At 42.5% G+C, this 15,657-nt stretch overlaps 1 protein-coding gene across 1 annotated transcript in view; it reads right to left on the bottom strand.

The window, feature by feature from the left end:
* Window positions 1-8,419: 8,419 nt before the first annotated feature.
* MICOS10 (mitochondrial contact site and cristae organizing system subunit 10) overlaps window positions 8,420-15,657 on the bottom strand; it is a 30,108-nt gene continuing 22,870 nt past the window's right edge. Inside the window, exons 2-4 of the mRNA XM_039854527.1 lie at window positions 12,097-12,144; window positions 10,972-11,081; window positions 8,420-8,688 (exon numbers count right to left, since the gene is read on the bottom strand). Of these exons, the coding sequence (XP_039710461.1) occupies window positions 8,674-8,688; window positions 10,972-11,081; window positions 12,097-12,144 (173 nt within the window). The 3' untranslated portion in view covers window positions 8,420-8,673. The remainder of the gene's footprint in view (window positions 8,689-10,971; window positions 11,082-12,096; window positions 12,145-15,657) is intronic.

The raw sequence follows: 15,657 nt of genomic DNA, 5'->3' as shown, positions 1-15,657 counted from the left end.
ATTCCCATTTTACAGGTGAGAGAAGTCGAGGCATCAGAAAGTGTGGTTCGCTGCCCAAGATCACGTGGCTAGTGACTGACAAAGTCTAGACTTGAACCCAGTCAACTCCAAAGCCTGCCCGCCACACCCTCCTGGCTGCCTCAGAGCCCCTCCCCGTGCAGGATGCTACACCGCTGGGACCCGGTGTGGTGGAGCCCCAGCAGGAAAGGCAAAACCTGTCACGTTACAGTGGAGTCTCCGAGCTCATGGAGATGCACCTGGTTGGCAGCGGTACGCCAGTTGCCCCGACAGGCCTGGCTGGCACAGGGCACGGGCCTGGAGCCAGAGCCTGCTGGCCCTGGGCCAGCCTCTTGGGGCCGAGGTAATGTGGGGCCCAGAGCTGGGGTGGAGGGCTGAGAGCCTCCCTCCCCAGCTCATTAGCAAACATCTGGGCTCAGGAAAATGACCGACCTGGAATGTGACTGGGCTGTGGGGAGCTGCTCCCTCCCAGAGGCAAGGGAATGCGAGCTCCCTCCCGCAGGGCACGGGCTCAGGCCAGCTGTTTCCTCTAATCCCATCAGCCCGGCCTCGACAGGGGTCCAAACCTCTGCTCTCTCCTGGAGAAAGAGTGAAAACAAGCAAAACGCCTTCCTTCCCGGTCTGCCCCACTGAATCAGAGGGTTGGTACTGGGGCCCAGAACCACAGCCCCTCCCTCTTCTGCAAGGTGAAGACCAAGGGTGTCCACACTTCCAATTCTGGAGCTGGGAGGAGCCGTTAGGGCTCATCGCGGAAAGTTCTGAAGTCTTCCTGCTTGGGTTTGAATCCTTGTTCCATAACCCACTGACTCTGGGACTCTGTGCAAGTTATTTCATGTCTGGGCCTCGGTTTCCTCTTCTGTAAAACACAGCTGGCATGGTGTATATATACTTTACAGGGTTGTTACCAGGAGTCACTCGTTTACTTAACAAATATTTATCATGCCTATTATGTGCCAGATGGGCACAAAGGTGTCAGAGACACAACAATGGACTAGACCCATAAGGTCCCAGCCCTCGAGAAGCTTAAGTTCTGCGACAGGTAGGCAGAGAGTGTACAAGCAAGCAGACAAATGGGTTTCTCATAATCAAAGTGTTTGTTATGAGCTAAGTGAGCCAGTGGTTGAGGTGCTGGGAGAAGCCTCCAAAGACATCTCAAAGAGGTGACGGTTAAGGTAAGATGATGAGAGAGCGAGCCAGAATCCAAGGAGATAAATGGATGCAAAGTGCTTGGCACAGTTCCTGGAAAATAGCACATGTTCCAGAAAATGAAAGCTATTTTAGGGAGGTTTGTGTATAGCAGAGGGAAGGAGGTTGAGTCAGAGTCCCGGGATCAAGCTCAGGCTCTAGCACAAAGCTTTCTCACCTTACTCAAACAGTGCACTTCCTGAGCCTCGGTTGCTTCATCTGTGAAATAGGAATTTTAATAGCACCCAACTGCAGGCTTACTTCAAGAATTCACGAGATGTGTACAGAGCCTGGCTGCTAGGCTCTCAGGAAGTGGTAGCTACTATTGTTGCATTATCCTTTCCCATGGTGGAAAAGGATTTGCCTAAATTCACTCAGCGAGTAGGCAGTAGAATCAGATATTCTGTCTTACCCCATGGAGAGGGTAGAGGGCACACAGTAGGAGGTAGAGATAGGAGCGAGCTGGTGGAGAGAGCCTTGAATATCAGGCTAAATAATTTGGACCTATAATCTGTACATTACTGGGAAGCCACTGAAAATTTCTGAACAGGAAACAACGCACATAAAACAGTGTTAAGAATGATAACAGTGTTTAAGGCTGAAGGCTGGCAGGCCATTGGTAGACTTGTAGAGATTCTGGTAATATGGAAACAGTCCTCCAAGGTTCCCCTTCCTCCACTGAACTGGGACTTTACAGGTCACAGGTCCAGGCCCAAAAAAAAGTTTTATGGCTGCTTTCTGGGGCCCAGGGGAGGAGTCAAGAGGCCTTAATAGATGTAGCTACTGATTGACATGTTCTGTGCCTTGCCTTCTGGGGCTCTATCTCCTGGTCTTCAAGAAGTGTATCTCCGTGGATAAAGGAAAGACCTATAATTACATTTTTATTCCTTGACAGGAGAATTTTTCCTGGTAAAACAAGTAGAACTTGGTTTTGATCCATGAAGTCCACCATAGAGAGAAGAGGAAGTCTGCGACAGTGTAGGTCTTTATTTCTGTGATACAAAAGAGTCTGTCACATGGTACCACAATTGATATACTTCCAGTTTAGATGGAGAATTGTTCTTTTGATCATAATTCGTTGCACAAGTGATTATATCATAATCTTATTTTGATATAATCTACTTCCCTCTTCTCCTCAATAAGTGTCTGACCTCACAGCTATACTGTGAGGCAGGAAGGGATCACTACAGCCGCCTCACAATGAGGCCCAGAGAGATCAAGTGACTTTTGCATGATTACACAGTGATCCAGGGAAGCAGTGCAGATAGTAACAGTGGATGCTGTATAGTAAGAATGTGCGGAAGCCTTTCTTTGGATTCAAAGTCACTGACCCATAGAAATGATCAGTCTGGGCCACCCATTTAAACAGGAAGTTCCTTTAGGAGTTTTAAAAATATAGAAAACATTAAACCACCTCACTGGAAAATAGTAAGGATAAAACTAGGCCATAAATATTATAATAAAAATGTACTCTGGGTCTTGATCAGAGATAGAGGCAGCAGAAAAGACAGAAGGTGAGGACGGAAACTGGAAGACACATGTCGCCAAAGACTGAGCGAGACCGGAGAGCACACACACACACACTGACCACCTGGCAAAGCCCACAGAACACTTCCATTCATCGACACACACAGGGGCCAAGATCTCATTTATAAATATTCTCTTTAGAAGTTAAATTCCTAAAGCCAGGTTTCTCATTGTTAGATGAGGAACTTATGGGTGGGCGGGGGGAAGGCCAGACTAACCCTCGGTTTTGGATCTAAGATGTCGGTACAAACTCGAGGTCACACACACATACACAGACACACATCCATATACACACACCCATTTCCTAGCTCTTTCTGCTGAGAGGCCTAGAAGCAATGAGCACACTTCCAGATCTTGGTTTCTAACTATCTACCACTCTCCACTGAAAGAACTAGCTCCTTGGAGAAATGGCTGATTCCAGGGCTGGGGTAAAGCAAATGTCCAGGGCTTAAAGAATGGAGTGGATATGTCAAAATGATATGGACGCCAGCTAGAAAGGGCACCTATTAAAAAAATCTGGACAATCTGAGTAATAAATATCGACAGTAATGGCTTATAATCAATTTAACAAAATGAAAATCCATGAGTCCATAACGATATCGATAAATGAACAAATAAATGGGAGAGAAGGGCAAGTTCTTCCTCACAGAATGTCAAGTAATAAGGAATGATGAATTCAGAAGATCATCAATGGACGCAAAAGCTCATAATGCTTTGATAATAGGACATTTAAAGTCTCGAAAGTGTCTCCCCACAATTTTCCTTATTCGTTACAAAGAGAAAAATTATAAATTTACAGTGGAGAAACCAGGCAAGCACTACTCTAACCAAGTGTCTAAGGTTCTCATCACTTACACTGAGACAAGTGGACATCATGATACACTGAAAAGGTCACATCAACATCTCTGCCAAAACTGCAGAACCTGAATCCAATCATGAGGAAACCTCACATAAACTCAAACTGAGAAACATGCTACAAAATTACTGGCTTGTACTCTTCAAAAATGTCAAGATCAAGGAAGAAGTCTGATGAACTGTTCTGGATTACAGAAAGAGACTCAACAAGTAAATACAATGCATGATCCTGGACTGGAGGAAATAGCCAGACCATTTAGTATTTCGACAATTTACAAAATTTGAATATGTACTGTGGATACCATTGTATCAATTTCCTGATTCTGATCATTGCACTGTGGTTATATAATGTTCTTATTCTTAGAAAATGTACATTAAAGTATTTAGGAGTAAATGGGCATGATGACTCCAATTTACTCTAAAATGGCTCAAAAATACTATACACATACACAGGAAGATAAATTAAAAATATATGAACAATTGGTAAACATGGATAAAGGTTACAAAAGAGTTCCTTGTATTATTTTCACAACTTTTGTGTAAAATTTTATCAAAAACAAGTTACAAAAAAATTTAACCCCTTAAAAGTAAAGTATAAAAGTGTAAATATTACCACTATACATTATAAAAAGAGTTTTCATTTTCTACCTAATGGTGGGTGCATTTTACTGTTTGTAAACCATGTTTAAAAAAAACCTAATGGAAAAGTGTGTATGGTTTTTAAGATGCACAGGTTAATAAAATGATGCTTTACTACATTTACAAAGATTTGGCAAAATTCATCAGTAACAATGACCTGAGGCTCTGGTTGACAACTATGTTTCTGATTAATAAACACAGGAATTATTTTTATTTTTTAACAAATACGGCTGACTTAAAATTGGATCAACTTGTTCTTATCAATTTAAACTCAAACAAAACTGACTGATCAATTTTAACTAGTCCAATCAGGTTTGTGTCAAGTCAGATTTAAACTGGGTCAAACCATTCTGAATGATCCTTCCCAGTTTAAACAGCTTTCTACCACCACAGGGAGTAGAATCAGTAAAAATCCCACCTGTATCACCTCTTAGCTGTTTGTCCTTGGGCAACTTAATTTATCCTTTCAAAATCTGTCTCGTCTATAAAATGAGAATAACAGTACGTCTCTCATAGAATTATTATAAAAATCAGGCATCACAATGTATGTAAAGCCTTAGAACAGTAACTGGCATAGAGTATGTGCCCAGTAAATACTATTACTATATAATATTCATCATTTGAAGTGATCAAATTAAGTTCTGCTTGGCTCCAACTGGCTAGACCAGGAATAGAGAAAGATGACTGATAATGAGTTCCTTTTTCTAGTCCCAGTTTCTTCTCTATTAAAGACTAACCCCTGGCCACTCCTGAATTCCTCCTAGAATTCTTGACATCACCATCCCCCACTTACATCTTCTAGCTCTGAACCCCCTATGTGAGGACCACATAATTGAGCCAATTATCCTGAATGCAAATGTTCAGTCATTGTCTTGTTTCCTACCATGCCAGAAGCTCCTTGAGGAGTTTCTTGTGTCCTCCTCCCCTCTTCCCCTTCTGACTCCGAATGCTATGCTCTTCCCACAGTATAGCCCTGTCTCTCCCTGGGCCCCCGTCTGTGCTCTGTCCTCTTCCTTGGAGGCACTTTACCACTGTAACTGTTATCACTGACTCTCACACTTGCTTCATACAGAGGCTGCTCAGTGAACATGGGAACTTCTGCCCTGCTCCTGCCCAGGTCTGTTTACCCTGAAATCATCCTTTGGTGTCAGAGGGGAAGTGGTGCTTGCACACACTTAAAGAAAAAAGTGGTGATAGCTTCCAGATGAGTTTGTTATTCTAAATTTAACATTCCTTTTGGTACTTAGAATTTCCACTTTCTCCTTCCCAACCCTTTGCATTTATGTAATTAGAAAGCATGCATCAGGAAACCAGTTGTATCTCAGTATCATTAAGAAGGAAGGCTGTTCCAGCCCCATGGCGTCCATCCTTGTGGAAATACTTTGCAGAGTTTATTTGGACAGGTTCAAAAATAGTCCTGCAACAATACAATCAGATTGCACCACAACAAGTAAAATGTAATTATAGCTTGGTTACATAAAAAAAAAAAAAAATGTAAACAGTGAGGTTTGAAAAAACTCAAGGCAAAACACATAGACTTTCTCTCTCATGTCCAATATCCGCATTTCCTATAAGCAGGATTTCAAGACTGCATCCTTAGATCTTTTGAAATGGATGAGAGAAGATGCCACTAAAGGAGACAGCTCAATAGAGTGTGTTCTGAGGCCATTTCTCAGAACAAAGGCAGACTTCTGCATAAGGCAAATGCAGCCTGATAAAGGCTCCCCCGGCGGGTACTCAGATTGCCAAAGTCATTCACCTAAATGAGTTCAAAATACATATTGTTCTGGGCCAAATTATACAGTGTCAGGCTCAGACTGTACATATTTATGTATGTTGGCAGAGCAGGCCACTTTTGGGGCGCCACAGTTTTATCCTAGTATCCTGTGCCCAGTTGGGTTCCCATCACTCTCTTCCCAAACTCATGAATTTCCTTGTATTTGGCTCCAGAAGGGCAGACAAGAAGCAAAGTCAAAGTTTCACTATCCCACAAGGGAACAGGGCCCTAGAGGACTTGAATTTCTACTGAAACTTAGAGTGCAACAGAATGTGCGCCTTTGCCAACAAGCTACAACTTTCTGAAGGTTGGTTTGAGATGGGGGCAGGGAATGGGGACGAGACCTAGCATTGTGCTTTGGGCCAGTCTCCGCTATGAGCCACAAGGCGGGACTATAAAGTACTCTGGAATTAAAACAAACAGCCAATGCTTCCTTTGGCTGGCCTTTGCCCAGAACTGCTCCCTCACAGAGCTGACCAGTTTCTCAAAACACATAAGTGGTATTTCAAAGATGCTGGGCAAAGGGATCCATCCAAATAAATGCCTAAAACCTAATAACTAATGAGATGGAGAAACCTGATTCTAGTGTCCATTTCCACTCCATATTCTTATGACATATCTAGAGAACTAGTGGGCATGTTGTGTTTTTGTCTTTTTTCTTTTTCTTTCTTTCTTTTTTTTTTTTTTGCAGGGACCTGTTATTCTTTTCTCTGCCTGGAAAAATTGGAGGGAAATATTAACTTTTAAAGCAAATATGGAGAAGATGAGTGTAAGGGATGAAACAGGTTGCAAGGCTTTTACTTTCATTACATGGGTTGTCCTGATCATAGAATGAAGAGGGCAAAGTGAAAAACAGAGTGGCTGTAGCAAGCCATAGCCATGACTTATATAATCCTGGGCTCAGGCCCATCTTTGGGCTTTAACTGACCCAAAGAAACAAAAAAGCCCAGAGAGCAGAGGATCCTGGACAGTTTGTAGGGCAGGGAGCCACTGTTGCCTCTTGTGGTCCAGAGCTTAGCACACCTTTCAGGAAAGAGGAGTGAAGTGAAGGATGAGGGAGAGAAAAATGAGCGGGCATTTCTACCTTCAATCTACTCATTACAACACTTGCAAGAACGGTCTCGTCGCTGTTCCAGAACTGGGGTCAGACACTAGTTCTACCCTGGTGCCAGCCTCATCCCTCCACACCTCTCCCCATCCCTCCCACCTCTCCCTGTCCCTCCACACCTCTCCTCATCCTCCACCTCTCCATCCTCCACACCTCTCCTCATCCCTCTCACCTGTCCCTTGCCCCTGCACGCTCTGGCTATACTGACCTACCTGTAGTTTCCCAACTATAAAAGGCACTGCCAGGATTCCAAGCCTCCACATAAGCTACTTTCCTTCTCTCTCTCGTCTGTCTGGAATGTCCGAGTCGACTTCAAGTCCAGTCAACGTTATTCCCTCCTCCGCCAGGCCAACCTAAGGAGACTCGGTTCCTTCTCCATTGTTCTCACTGCACTTGGTCTACAACCCTCCTCTCTTCCGGTGCCCAAAGAGTTGGCATGTCTGTCTCTCCAACAGACTCTAAGCTGCTGGAAGGCAGGGACTTGTGTCTTATGTTTTCATCCATTTATCTCTGCTGCCTATAACAGTGACTAACTCATGGTAGATGCTCAATCAACATTTACAGGATAAAAGGACAGGTGGGATCAAGGTCTGTCCATTGTAATTTCATTATAAAGAGAGAGAAATGGATAGGAAAGACTGAGTTCTGGGGCTCTGTCTATTTTCAGAAGCAATCGCTTCAACACTCCTTTTGTGTCTAGCCTCCCTAGTTCAAGTGGAACCAAAGGAATAAACTCAAAGAGGGCATTAGCAGTGGCCCTTTTGTCCTCAAACTTCACTGCTATACAAAGATAAAATCAACCCCAAATGTGGGCCTCCAGCCAGATGAGTATGCCACACACTCTGCCTAGCCCTCAGGACAAAGCTCCCAGCGCTGAAGCTTGGACTGTGTCAAGCTCCATGAAGCTGCGGGTAACTGGAGTGAATATCAATGGAGTGAGCTGTTGACAGTCAGGTGGCATACCCTGCCAACAGGGCCAGCTAGCTGACCTCGGCGCAGTTGGCACAGCTGAAACGTGCCCTGCCAGGCCCACTGGTGAGAACAACATACAGGTAGTAAAGAGCTGCTAGAGCAAGGCAAGGCTCCTCAGGACATCCTTCACCTTCATCAGACAGCACAGGGGCAACCTCCAACCTCCGATTTATGAGGTGGAAGCAGTTCTAAAATTTACACATTAGGGGGTGAGTGGGGAGGGGTGCACAACGGCTGTGGTTTCAAGAAGGTTCTCAGAGAGATTGGGACCAGGCGGTTACAGCTGCTGGCAGTTCAAGTATCATCTTCCTCATGCTCACAGACCAAAGGCGAAGAAATGCAGGCAATGCACTGGGCTGCCTATTTTTGTTTAATTTATTTCTTTTAAGACCACCTCCTTGCAATTTCCAGAGAGAAAATACAAAACAAGAAACAGACTTGGTTTCAAATACATAAATAGTGTGCTGGAGTTTAAAGCACTGCTGATAACATTGGTACAGAAGAACATCAGCTTACTCCAGGGCACTTCAGTATTCCTGAGGAATAAACATGATTTCTCCTTTCCTCCCACTGGGATGTTCTCAGGTGTAAGTCATTGCTCCTGTTCCTGGTAAAGAAAGGACACTCAGGTTAGAACTGTGCACAGTATCTGACAGCCCTCTCTAACTTGTTGCTGCAGGTCAGACCCCAGGGACCGATGGGCTCAAAACTTTACCACCCTGTTTGCTTTCAAACCATCTCACAAGAGGACTGTGTATACCCAACCCAGGTGCTTAAGACTGACTCCCCAGTCTCTGAGGGAGGAGAGTGGGAAAGGGGCAGAACAGGGCTAAGCCATCGGTACTTGGAAAACGATATTCCTAAAACTCATAGAAGGGATGGATCACAGGTGAGTGGAAAGAGCATGGGTCTAGAATCAGCCTACTAATGGTAGGGTCTTGGGCAAGTTTCTTAACCCCAGTTAAGATTCATATTTCCCATCTTCTGAAAAGATAATAAAACCCCTCACAAATTTACTGGGGGTGGGGAGGTCTAAAGAAAGAATATAAAGCACCCAGGATGATCTACAGGGCATAGCAGGGCACACAACAAGCAATTGCCATAATATAACTACACTGAAAAAGCCCCATATTGAGATTTCGCTCCCTTCTTTAGAGAATGGAGGATGACAACATCAAGGCACAGACTCAAGTTCAGATAAAGTTACAAGGCCATTTTGGAGCAGTACACACAAGGCTATAAAAAAAATGTTAACAATATTTTCCACAGTAACTCCCAGCCATTAAGTATATAATATGCATATAATCACCCCTGAGCCATTATCCATGGCAACTCAGTTTGGAACAATGAAAACATTTAAACAATTAAAAGACCTGAAGCTCCTCTCCCTGTTCCTTCTGATCTCCCCCATATTCGCCTGCGATGGCCAAGAAAGTGAAGAGCTGGGGAGCAGTGAAGAGCTGCCGTCAGCGTCGGTGCCCTGCAGCTGCGCGTCTCCTTGCACTGTCCCTCTGATTATGTCACCCTGGCTGTGGCGCAGAGACGGTTCATTAACGTGGAGGGTGGCGAAAGGCCTGCCAGGCTTCCTAACTGGCCAACTCTCCCTGCTCTCAATTCTCTCTCCACACATGTACAGGACGGGCAGTGGGCAGCTGACATTCTGAACGGGTTCTAAGATAGAGGCTATGAGCTGTGGTGGGATACTGTCATTTGAGATTTGGTGAAAGCTTCTGACCAGAATTGGGACACTCATTTGTACCACATTTTCTGCTCTACTTGTTATTATGATGGAACAATGGACAAGCCAATCACCCTTTTTTGGTTGGCCTCAGCTATAATAACCAACATTTGTATTCGTATAGCACCTCGCAGCTTAAAAACAGTTTCACATTTAATTCTCGTAACAACTGTGTACATAGAAATAATTAACCTCATTTTATAGATAGAAAACAGAATCTCAGAAGTAAAAAAACTCAAGATAACATAGGAAGCGACTGAGGGACCAGGACTCACATCCATGTCTCCTGGCTGCTGTGCTCTGTCCACCAGCTTCCAGCCCCTGCTCAGATCATAGCAATTCCAGCTCAAGGGTAACCTAGATAGTACGATTGATTCTACGTGTCCAGGGCATATGAAGTTCTTCAGTGAAGTTAGTATTGCTATAAAGGTTATACCTTAGTAAGCCTGAGGCCATTACATCTAACAGGATGTATCATTTACTTCATTCATCCATTTTATATTTGAATGCTTACTTTGCTCCAGGCCCTGGGGATATAAAAATAAACACATCCCTCTGTCCTTGAGTCCCCAGCTTCCCATGACCCCTTCACTTAAACCCCATGGTTCAAGTGAAATGGAAAACGCTGCTACACACAAAAACTTTGGGAAATTTTTCGTCTGGTCTGCATCAGTTAAAAGCCATCTACAGACAAGGACTCCAGCAGAATTATGTGAGGCTTCCGGTCAAGAACCTGCCCTCGTCAATAAAAAGTAGAATGATGGCGAGTCCCAGAAGTCTTTAGGTTTAGCTTCGGTGTGTGAGATGCTTACAGGGTGCTCTGAGATCGTGAATAAAAGTGCTACTTACAGATATTTAACACAAGTCTACTTTACCACAATATAACCTTCCGGGCAGGTCTGTCAATTCCAGTCTGTTAACAGGTGAGTCTGTATCTGAATGCACATACGCATCTCAAGGTACAGGGGAGGGGAGAGACGTTAGGCACCAAAGCCGAGTCAACATCACTAAAGGCCAAAGAACAATTAGGATCTCAGTGGTGCCACACGACACACAGTTTATTAATTATATATACTATAAAGAATTCTTCGAGGACTTAGGAGAAAACTGTTTTTCTTTGGAAAGAAAGAGAAATACCAATTCTGTACATACTTTGACATATTTTCCATGTAGAAGATACGGAGCCTGGAAATCATGCTGACAGTTGGAGTAGGCCATTCCCAAACCCATGCCAGAACCAAAGGCTAACGGCCACATTTTTCCTAGTGAGCAGAAAAAGGAAAATCTCAATAGGGAACCATTAAGAGAAGAGAGAGCTTTTTCTCTGGCTTAAACTACATTTGCTTAGGATTCAATAAATATTCAACATACATCACACAGATGACTATACTATGCCACATTTTGCCAATATTTCATCAATGGTCAAAAAAAGGGAGCAGGAGTCTATGAGTAAACTCATTAGTTTAGGAAGTATCTATTAAGTACCTATGCTGCCAAGTTTAACATATTAATAATGGTACATCTGAATGTTATATAATGGTACAATGTGAAAACAGTAGACGTTTAACTTCCAATCATTTGCTCGTTTTAACTATGTTCTTAACATTAGCACAAATAATACCGCCTTTCAGTAAGGTACTTGAATTTTTAAAATATGTAAGAATTTAACTAATATTTACATATTTTGATTACAGTGTCATGAGGTTTATTCATGACAATACCGTAAATGGTTATTTCACATCGGCACTATGTGTCAGTTGTGATTCTCTCGCTATGCATTCCCCACTAGTTTTTCAGGCAAAGAGGTCAATATCCAAACTTCAGAAGTCCTTCCACAGAATGAAAGGGACATCGCCAGCCCTTTGCTTAGGAGAGTTTTTGGCCAAAAAGCATGTGTGTTTCTGGTCCACTTATTATTATTACCAGCAGAACTCTCATTTTCAAGTCCCTTTAGAAAAAATTATAATTAATTAGAAATATATGAGCATGCAGATTGGGCCAAATGACTCACTGGCATAAACCACAGTCTTTTAAAGTGATATCATATTTAAGATATCAGGCACCCTGACTCAATGCCCGGGGGGAATTCTGGAGATGTCCAACCCATTCTGACCTCTTCTGAGTCCAGGTTCTTTGTCTAGCTCATTTACAGTGGCCTACCTAAACCCATAAATGAATGGGTTGGCAGCCATGTAGATGTAACTTCCAGAAGTGTCCCTGCTATGTGTATATACACACTAGGACATTATATTGAAAAGGTAGTAGAGTCACACTTACTTTTAAAGAAGGTAAGTGAGAAAACAAGTCCTAATCCAAAACCAGTACCTACAGAGAGGGAAGAAAAACAAGTTCAATCTCATAATAGTAACGACATAAATAAAATGAACATTTCATAAATGTGAACATCTATAAAATAGATGCTCCCCACCCCCAACTTGGCACAGAGTTGATTTTCTCATTTCTAACCTTCCTTCCTTCTTATTGTCAGAGGCTTCACAGATGCCTTGGTCCCTTGCCCACAACAGAGGATAAAAACTTTATTCCCCATCTGTCTAGACGAGTCTTGGGGTTGGGAACAAGCCAAGAGAGGTCCTGAGGAAACACTCTCTGCTCCGCAGTGAACGGCCAGCCTCCGGCATCTCGGGCTCTCCTACCCGTCTTCAGCAGGGCGTCACAGCCAGAATATCACATAAAGAGTGTCAGCGGAAGCTCCTCTCCTCATTTCAGCACTCTGAGTGATGGCTACTTTCTCAGGAAGATGGAAAGGAGTGATCCAGAACAATACTGAAAGGCTGTCACAAGTCAGAGTACCCAGAGGGAAAGCACTTTCTCAAAAGTCCCAAACGTAGAGGTTAATCCCTCCCCCCATTTAACTCGCAGGGCATTTTCAACCACTATCTTTCAAAATAAAAGCACACACACGAGCCTATTTTAATGGCCTGGTAGGAAAAAATCGTAAATACCTAATTTTAAATTAAACTTCAAAGGAATCTGAGCTTGGATAAAAAGACCAAATCCTCATTTTTACCAGTATTTATTTCTCAATCCCTGATTTTCTAGTGCTACCATCAAAATTTTTGCTAAATCTACACATCACCTGCACAATTATTTAATAGTTTTCTTCAAAAAGAAAATCAATGCATGTATTTAATTAAATAACTTCAGCCTCAACTTAAATAATAATATTGATGTAGTCATAGGTTTGAAGCTAACTATATTTTTTCCATGAGTTGTGTTAAATCAATGTACAATCGTCAAAATATTTGCCTGTGGTACCACTTCAGAAAAAAGAAATCACCTCACATACTGTAGTGATACATATCCCAGACTCTGAGATAAACTTATTTCCCATTATCAAAAAAATTATACATGCCAAAGAAGAGAACCAAATCCGATTCTTATATTCTTCAGCCCTGACAACTGTTTTCAGATCTTTCAGAGCATTCTGATGCTCTTTACCAACTGTCTGTTCCATAGTCCAACAGAGCTCCTTACTAACGTCTTTACAATTAAGCACCAGATAAAAGTTCCAGTTCTCACTTGCCTTAATGATTTTCAAATCTGTGCTGTTGAATTCCAAGAGCTTCTCTGTCTAACCATGACTTTGGGGCTACTACAGTGTGAATATTCAATGTATTCCCTGTCAACCGACCTGAACTTCACTGCTCCCAAAAACACAGAGAGCTTCCTCACCAACAAGCAAGCTAAACCACGTTTTTCTTGATCCACCTATGAAACAATCCAGCTGATGTTGGCCAGAAGAAAGTATTTATGCTCCTTACCCGGAGTGATTTCTGATAATACTCCCCTACCATATACACGTGGTCATGATATATGTTTCTTTCCTAGGACTATATCCTATACTAACATAAATTTTAACTAAAAAGCATTTCTTTGTCCTGTATAATAGACCCTGCATTATTAGGTACTAGTTTGGTAGCCAACTTTAATATGCAATATCTGAAAATTACTCATGCCACCCCAATTTCCACTAATTTAATAAAATGGTAGAAAACTAATCAGTTTATAGACCACAACAGTTAAGCCATTCAAGGCTGGTATAATGAGAAGGAAAAGGAACTAACATTTCAGTATTTCCCGTGAGTACCCAGCATCCCCCATTTTCCACGTGCAGTAAGTAACTTGCTCAAGGAAACTCTGTTTAGTTAATGGAAGAACAGTGAACTGGACCCAAGTATGCCAGACTCCAAAGCTACTATACCCACTATGTCATGACGCTGGATTCCCCTACAATTTCAACCCCTAAACAATCACTATTTCCCAAAGGAAACTGGAACGTCAAGATGTCTACTGCCAGTACAGTAAGATACAGACAAAAAACAAACTGTGCTTCCCATGTAACAACCCAGAACGCTAGGCAATGAGGGTAGTAACGAGTCTACACGGGGCCAAAAGGGCTTGTTCAGATCCATTTCTAGACTAATCCAACCGCATGGGTCACAGACACAAGTCTACCTGGCAGGCATGATTCAAGAACTTCAGAGAAATGAGAGCTATCACAATTGACATTCCTGAGGAAGGATTTGCTGCTGTTTGGTTTATAAAATGGCACAGGGTTCAATCTCAAAGGGATTTGCCTCACCCCCTTGCAGCTGAAAGATGAGTAAGACAGTAAACTGGTAACTAGAAAATGAGGTAAAGGATTTGGACTGGCTTACAGATTTCAAACCAGGCAATGGGATGGGGAGATAGGCCAGTAAAAACATAATGGCTTACAATCAGAGCTTTCGGTCTTTTCCATCTGGAAGGCAATAGTTTGGCAAACGAATCAAAAGCCCCAAAGGAAAATATTTCAGCTTTTTTCTTGTCCCTCTAACTCCACGCCTGTCTCTTCTATCCACGCCCCGCCCCCAAGGAAAGAAAGCTCTGATGCTCCACTTTCCCTAGCAGTAGACGAACATGATGCTACGTCCACTGCTACCAGTATCGCTCAACCACGAAGATGAGAGATGTTTCGACATCAATCGATACAGAGTTAAAAACCTTTCATCTCTAGACTTCATTTAAGTTCCATACATGCCCAACCACCTAGTTTTGCTCCTACAAAAGGCACTTGTCTGCAAAGATAAATATGAGATCAAAAATCACAGCTCAGACTAGCCAATAGGCAGAGTGTACGCTACGATCTTAGTTAAACTGGGCTGCTGCATCTTCGACAATTGTTAAGAGTGACGCCCCATTTCTATATTTTTTAAGACACAAAATAACAAGATAATTCTCTTCAGAAAAGAAATAATACAAAAAAAAAAGAATTTTTAAATGCCAATGTTTTACTTAAAGTTAGCTATCTCAGTTATTTAAGAGATAAACAATGGTGGGACTGCTGATGAGTTTTACAGGTTCAAGTTCTCACATGCTCAATTTTCTTTTAAAAGGCAACATGTTGCTTCAAAGAAAGTCCCACTTGATCAGGGGACACCAACTCTGCAGCTGTTTCCACTAAAGATTGGCACCTCTAGGCCAGGCTTAAACTTTAGAACAATAAAACTTGAAAGGTTTTGTCTTATAATAAAAACAAACCAACACGGATAAGAGAAGAGTTTTCTCTGACTTTGGTCACTTTTTTCTGTTGCTGCACGACAAGCTCCCTTAGAGGAAAAAAGCCAAAGGAAAAAGTACAAAGCATTTTTCACCTTCCCTGGAAGCAAATATTTAACTATGAATACAGTTTATATAACTTTGCCTCCCCCCACTCAAGCTATTACTGTTCTTTTGGTCCATGCTGTCTGGGATGACAAATAACACTAAAGTAAAGAAATACCTGATTATAGGTACACATCTTCCTCATGGCAAAGTCCAGATATGGAGGAAGTAGGG

This window comes from Pteropus medius, unplaced genomic scaffold (genome assembly GCF_902729225.1).
Source record: "Pteropus medius unplaced genomic scaffold, Ma_sr-lr_union100, whole genome shotgun sequence".
NCBI lineage: Eukaryota > Metazoa > Chordata > Mammalia > Chiroptera > Pteropodidae > Pteropus > Pteropus medius.
The sequence above is the reverse complement of the archived record's forward strand: the minus strand, read 5'-3'. Positions and strand labels throughout refer to the sequence as shown.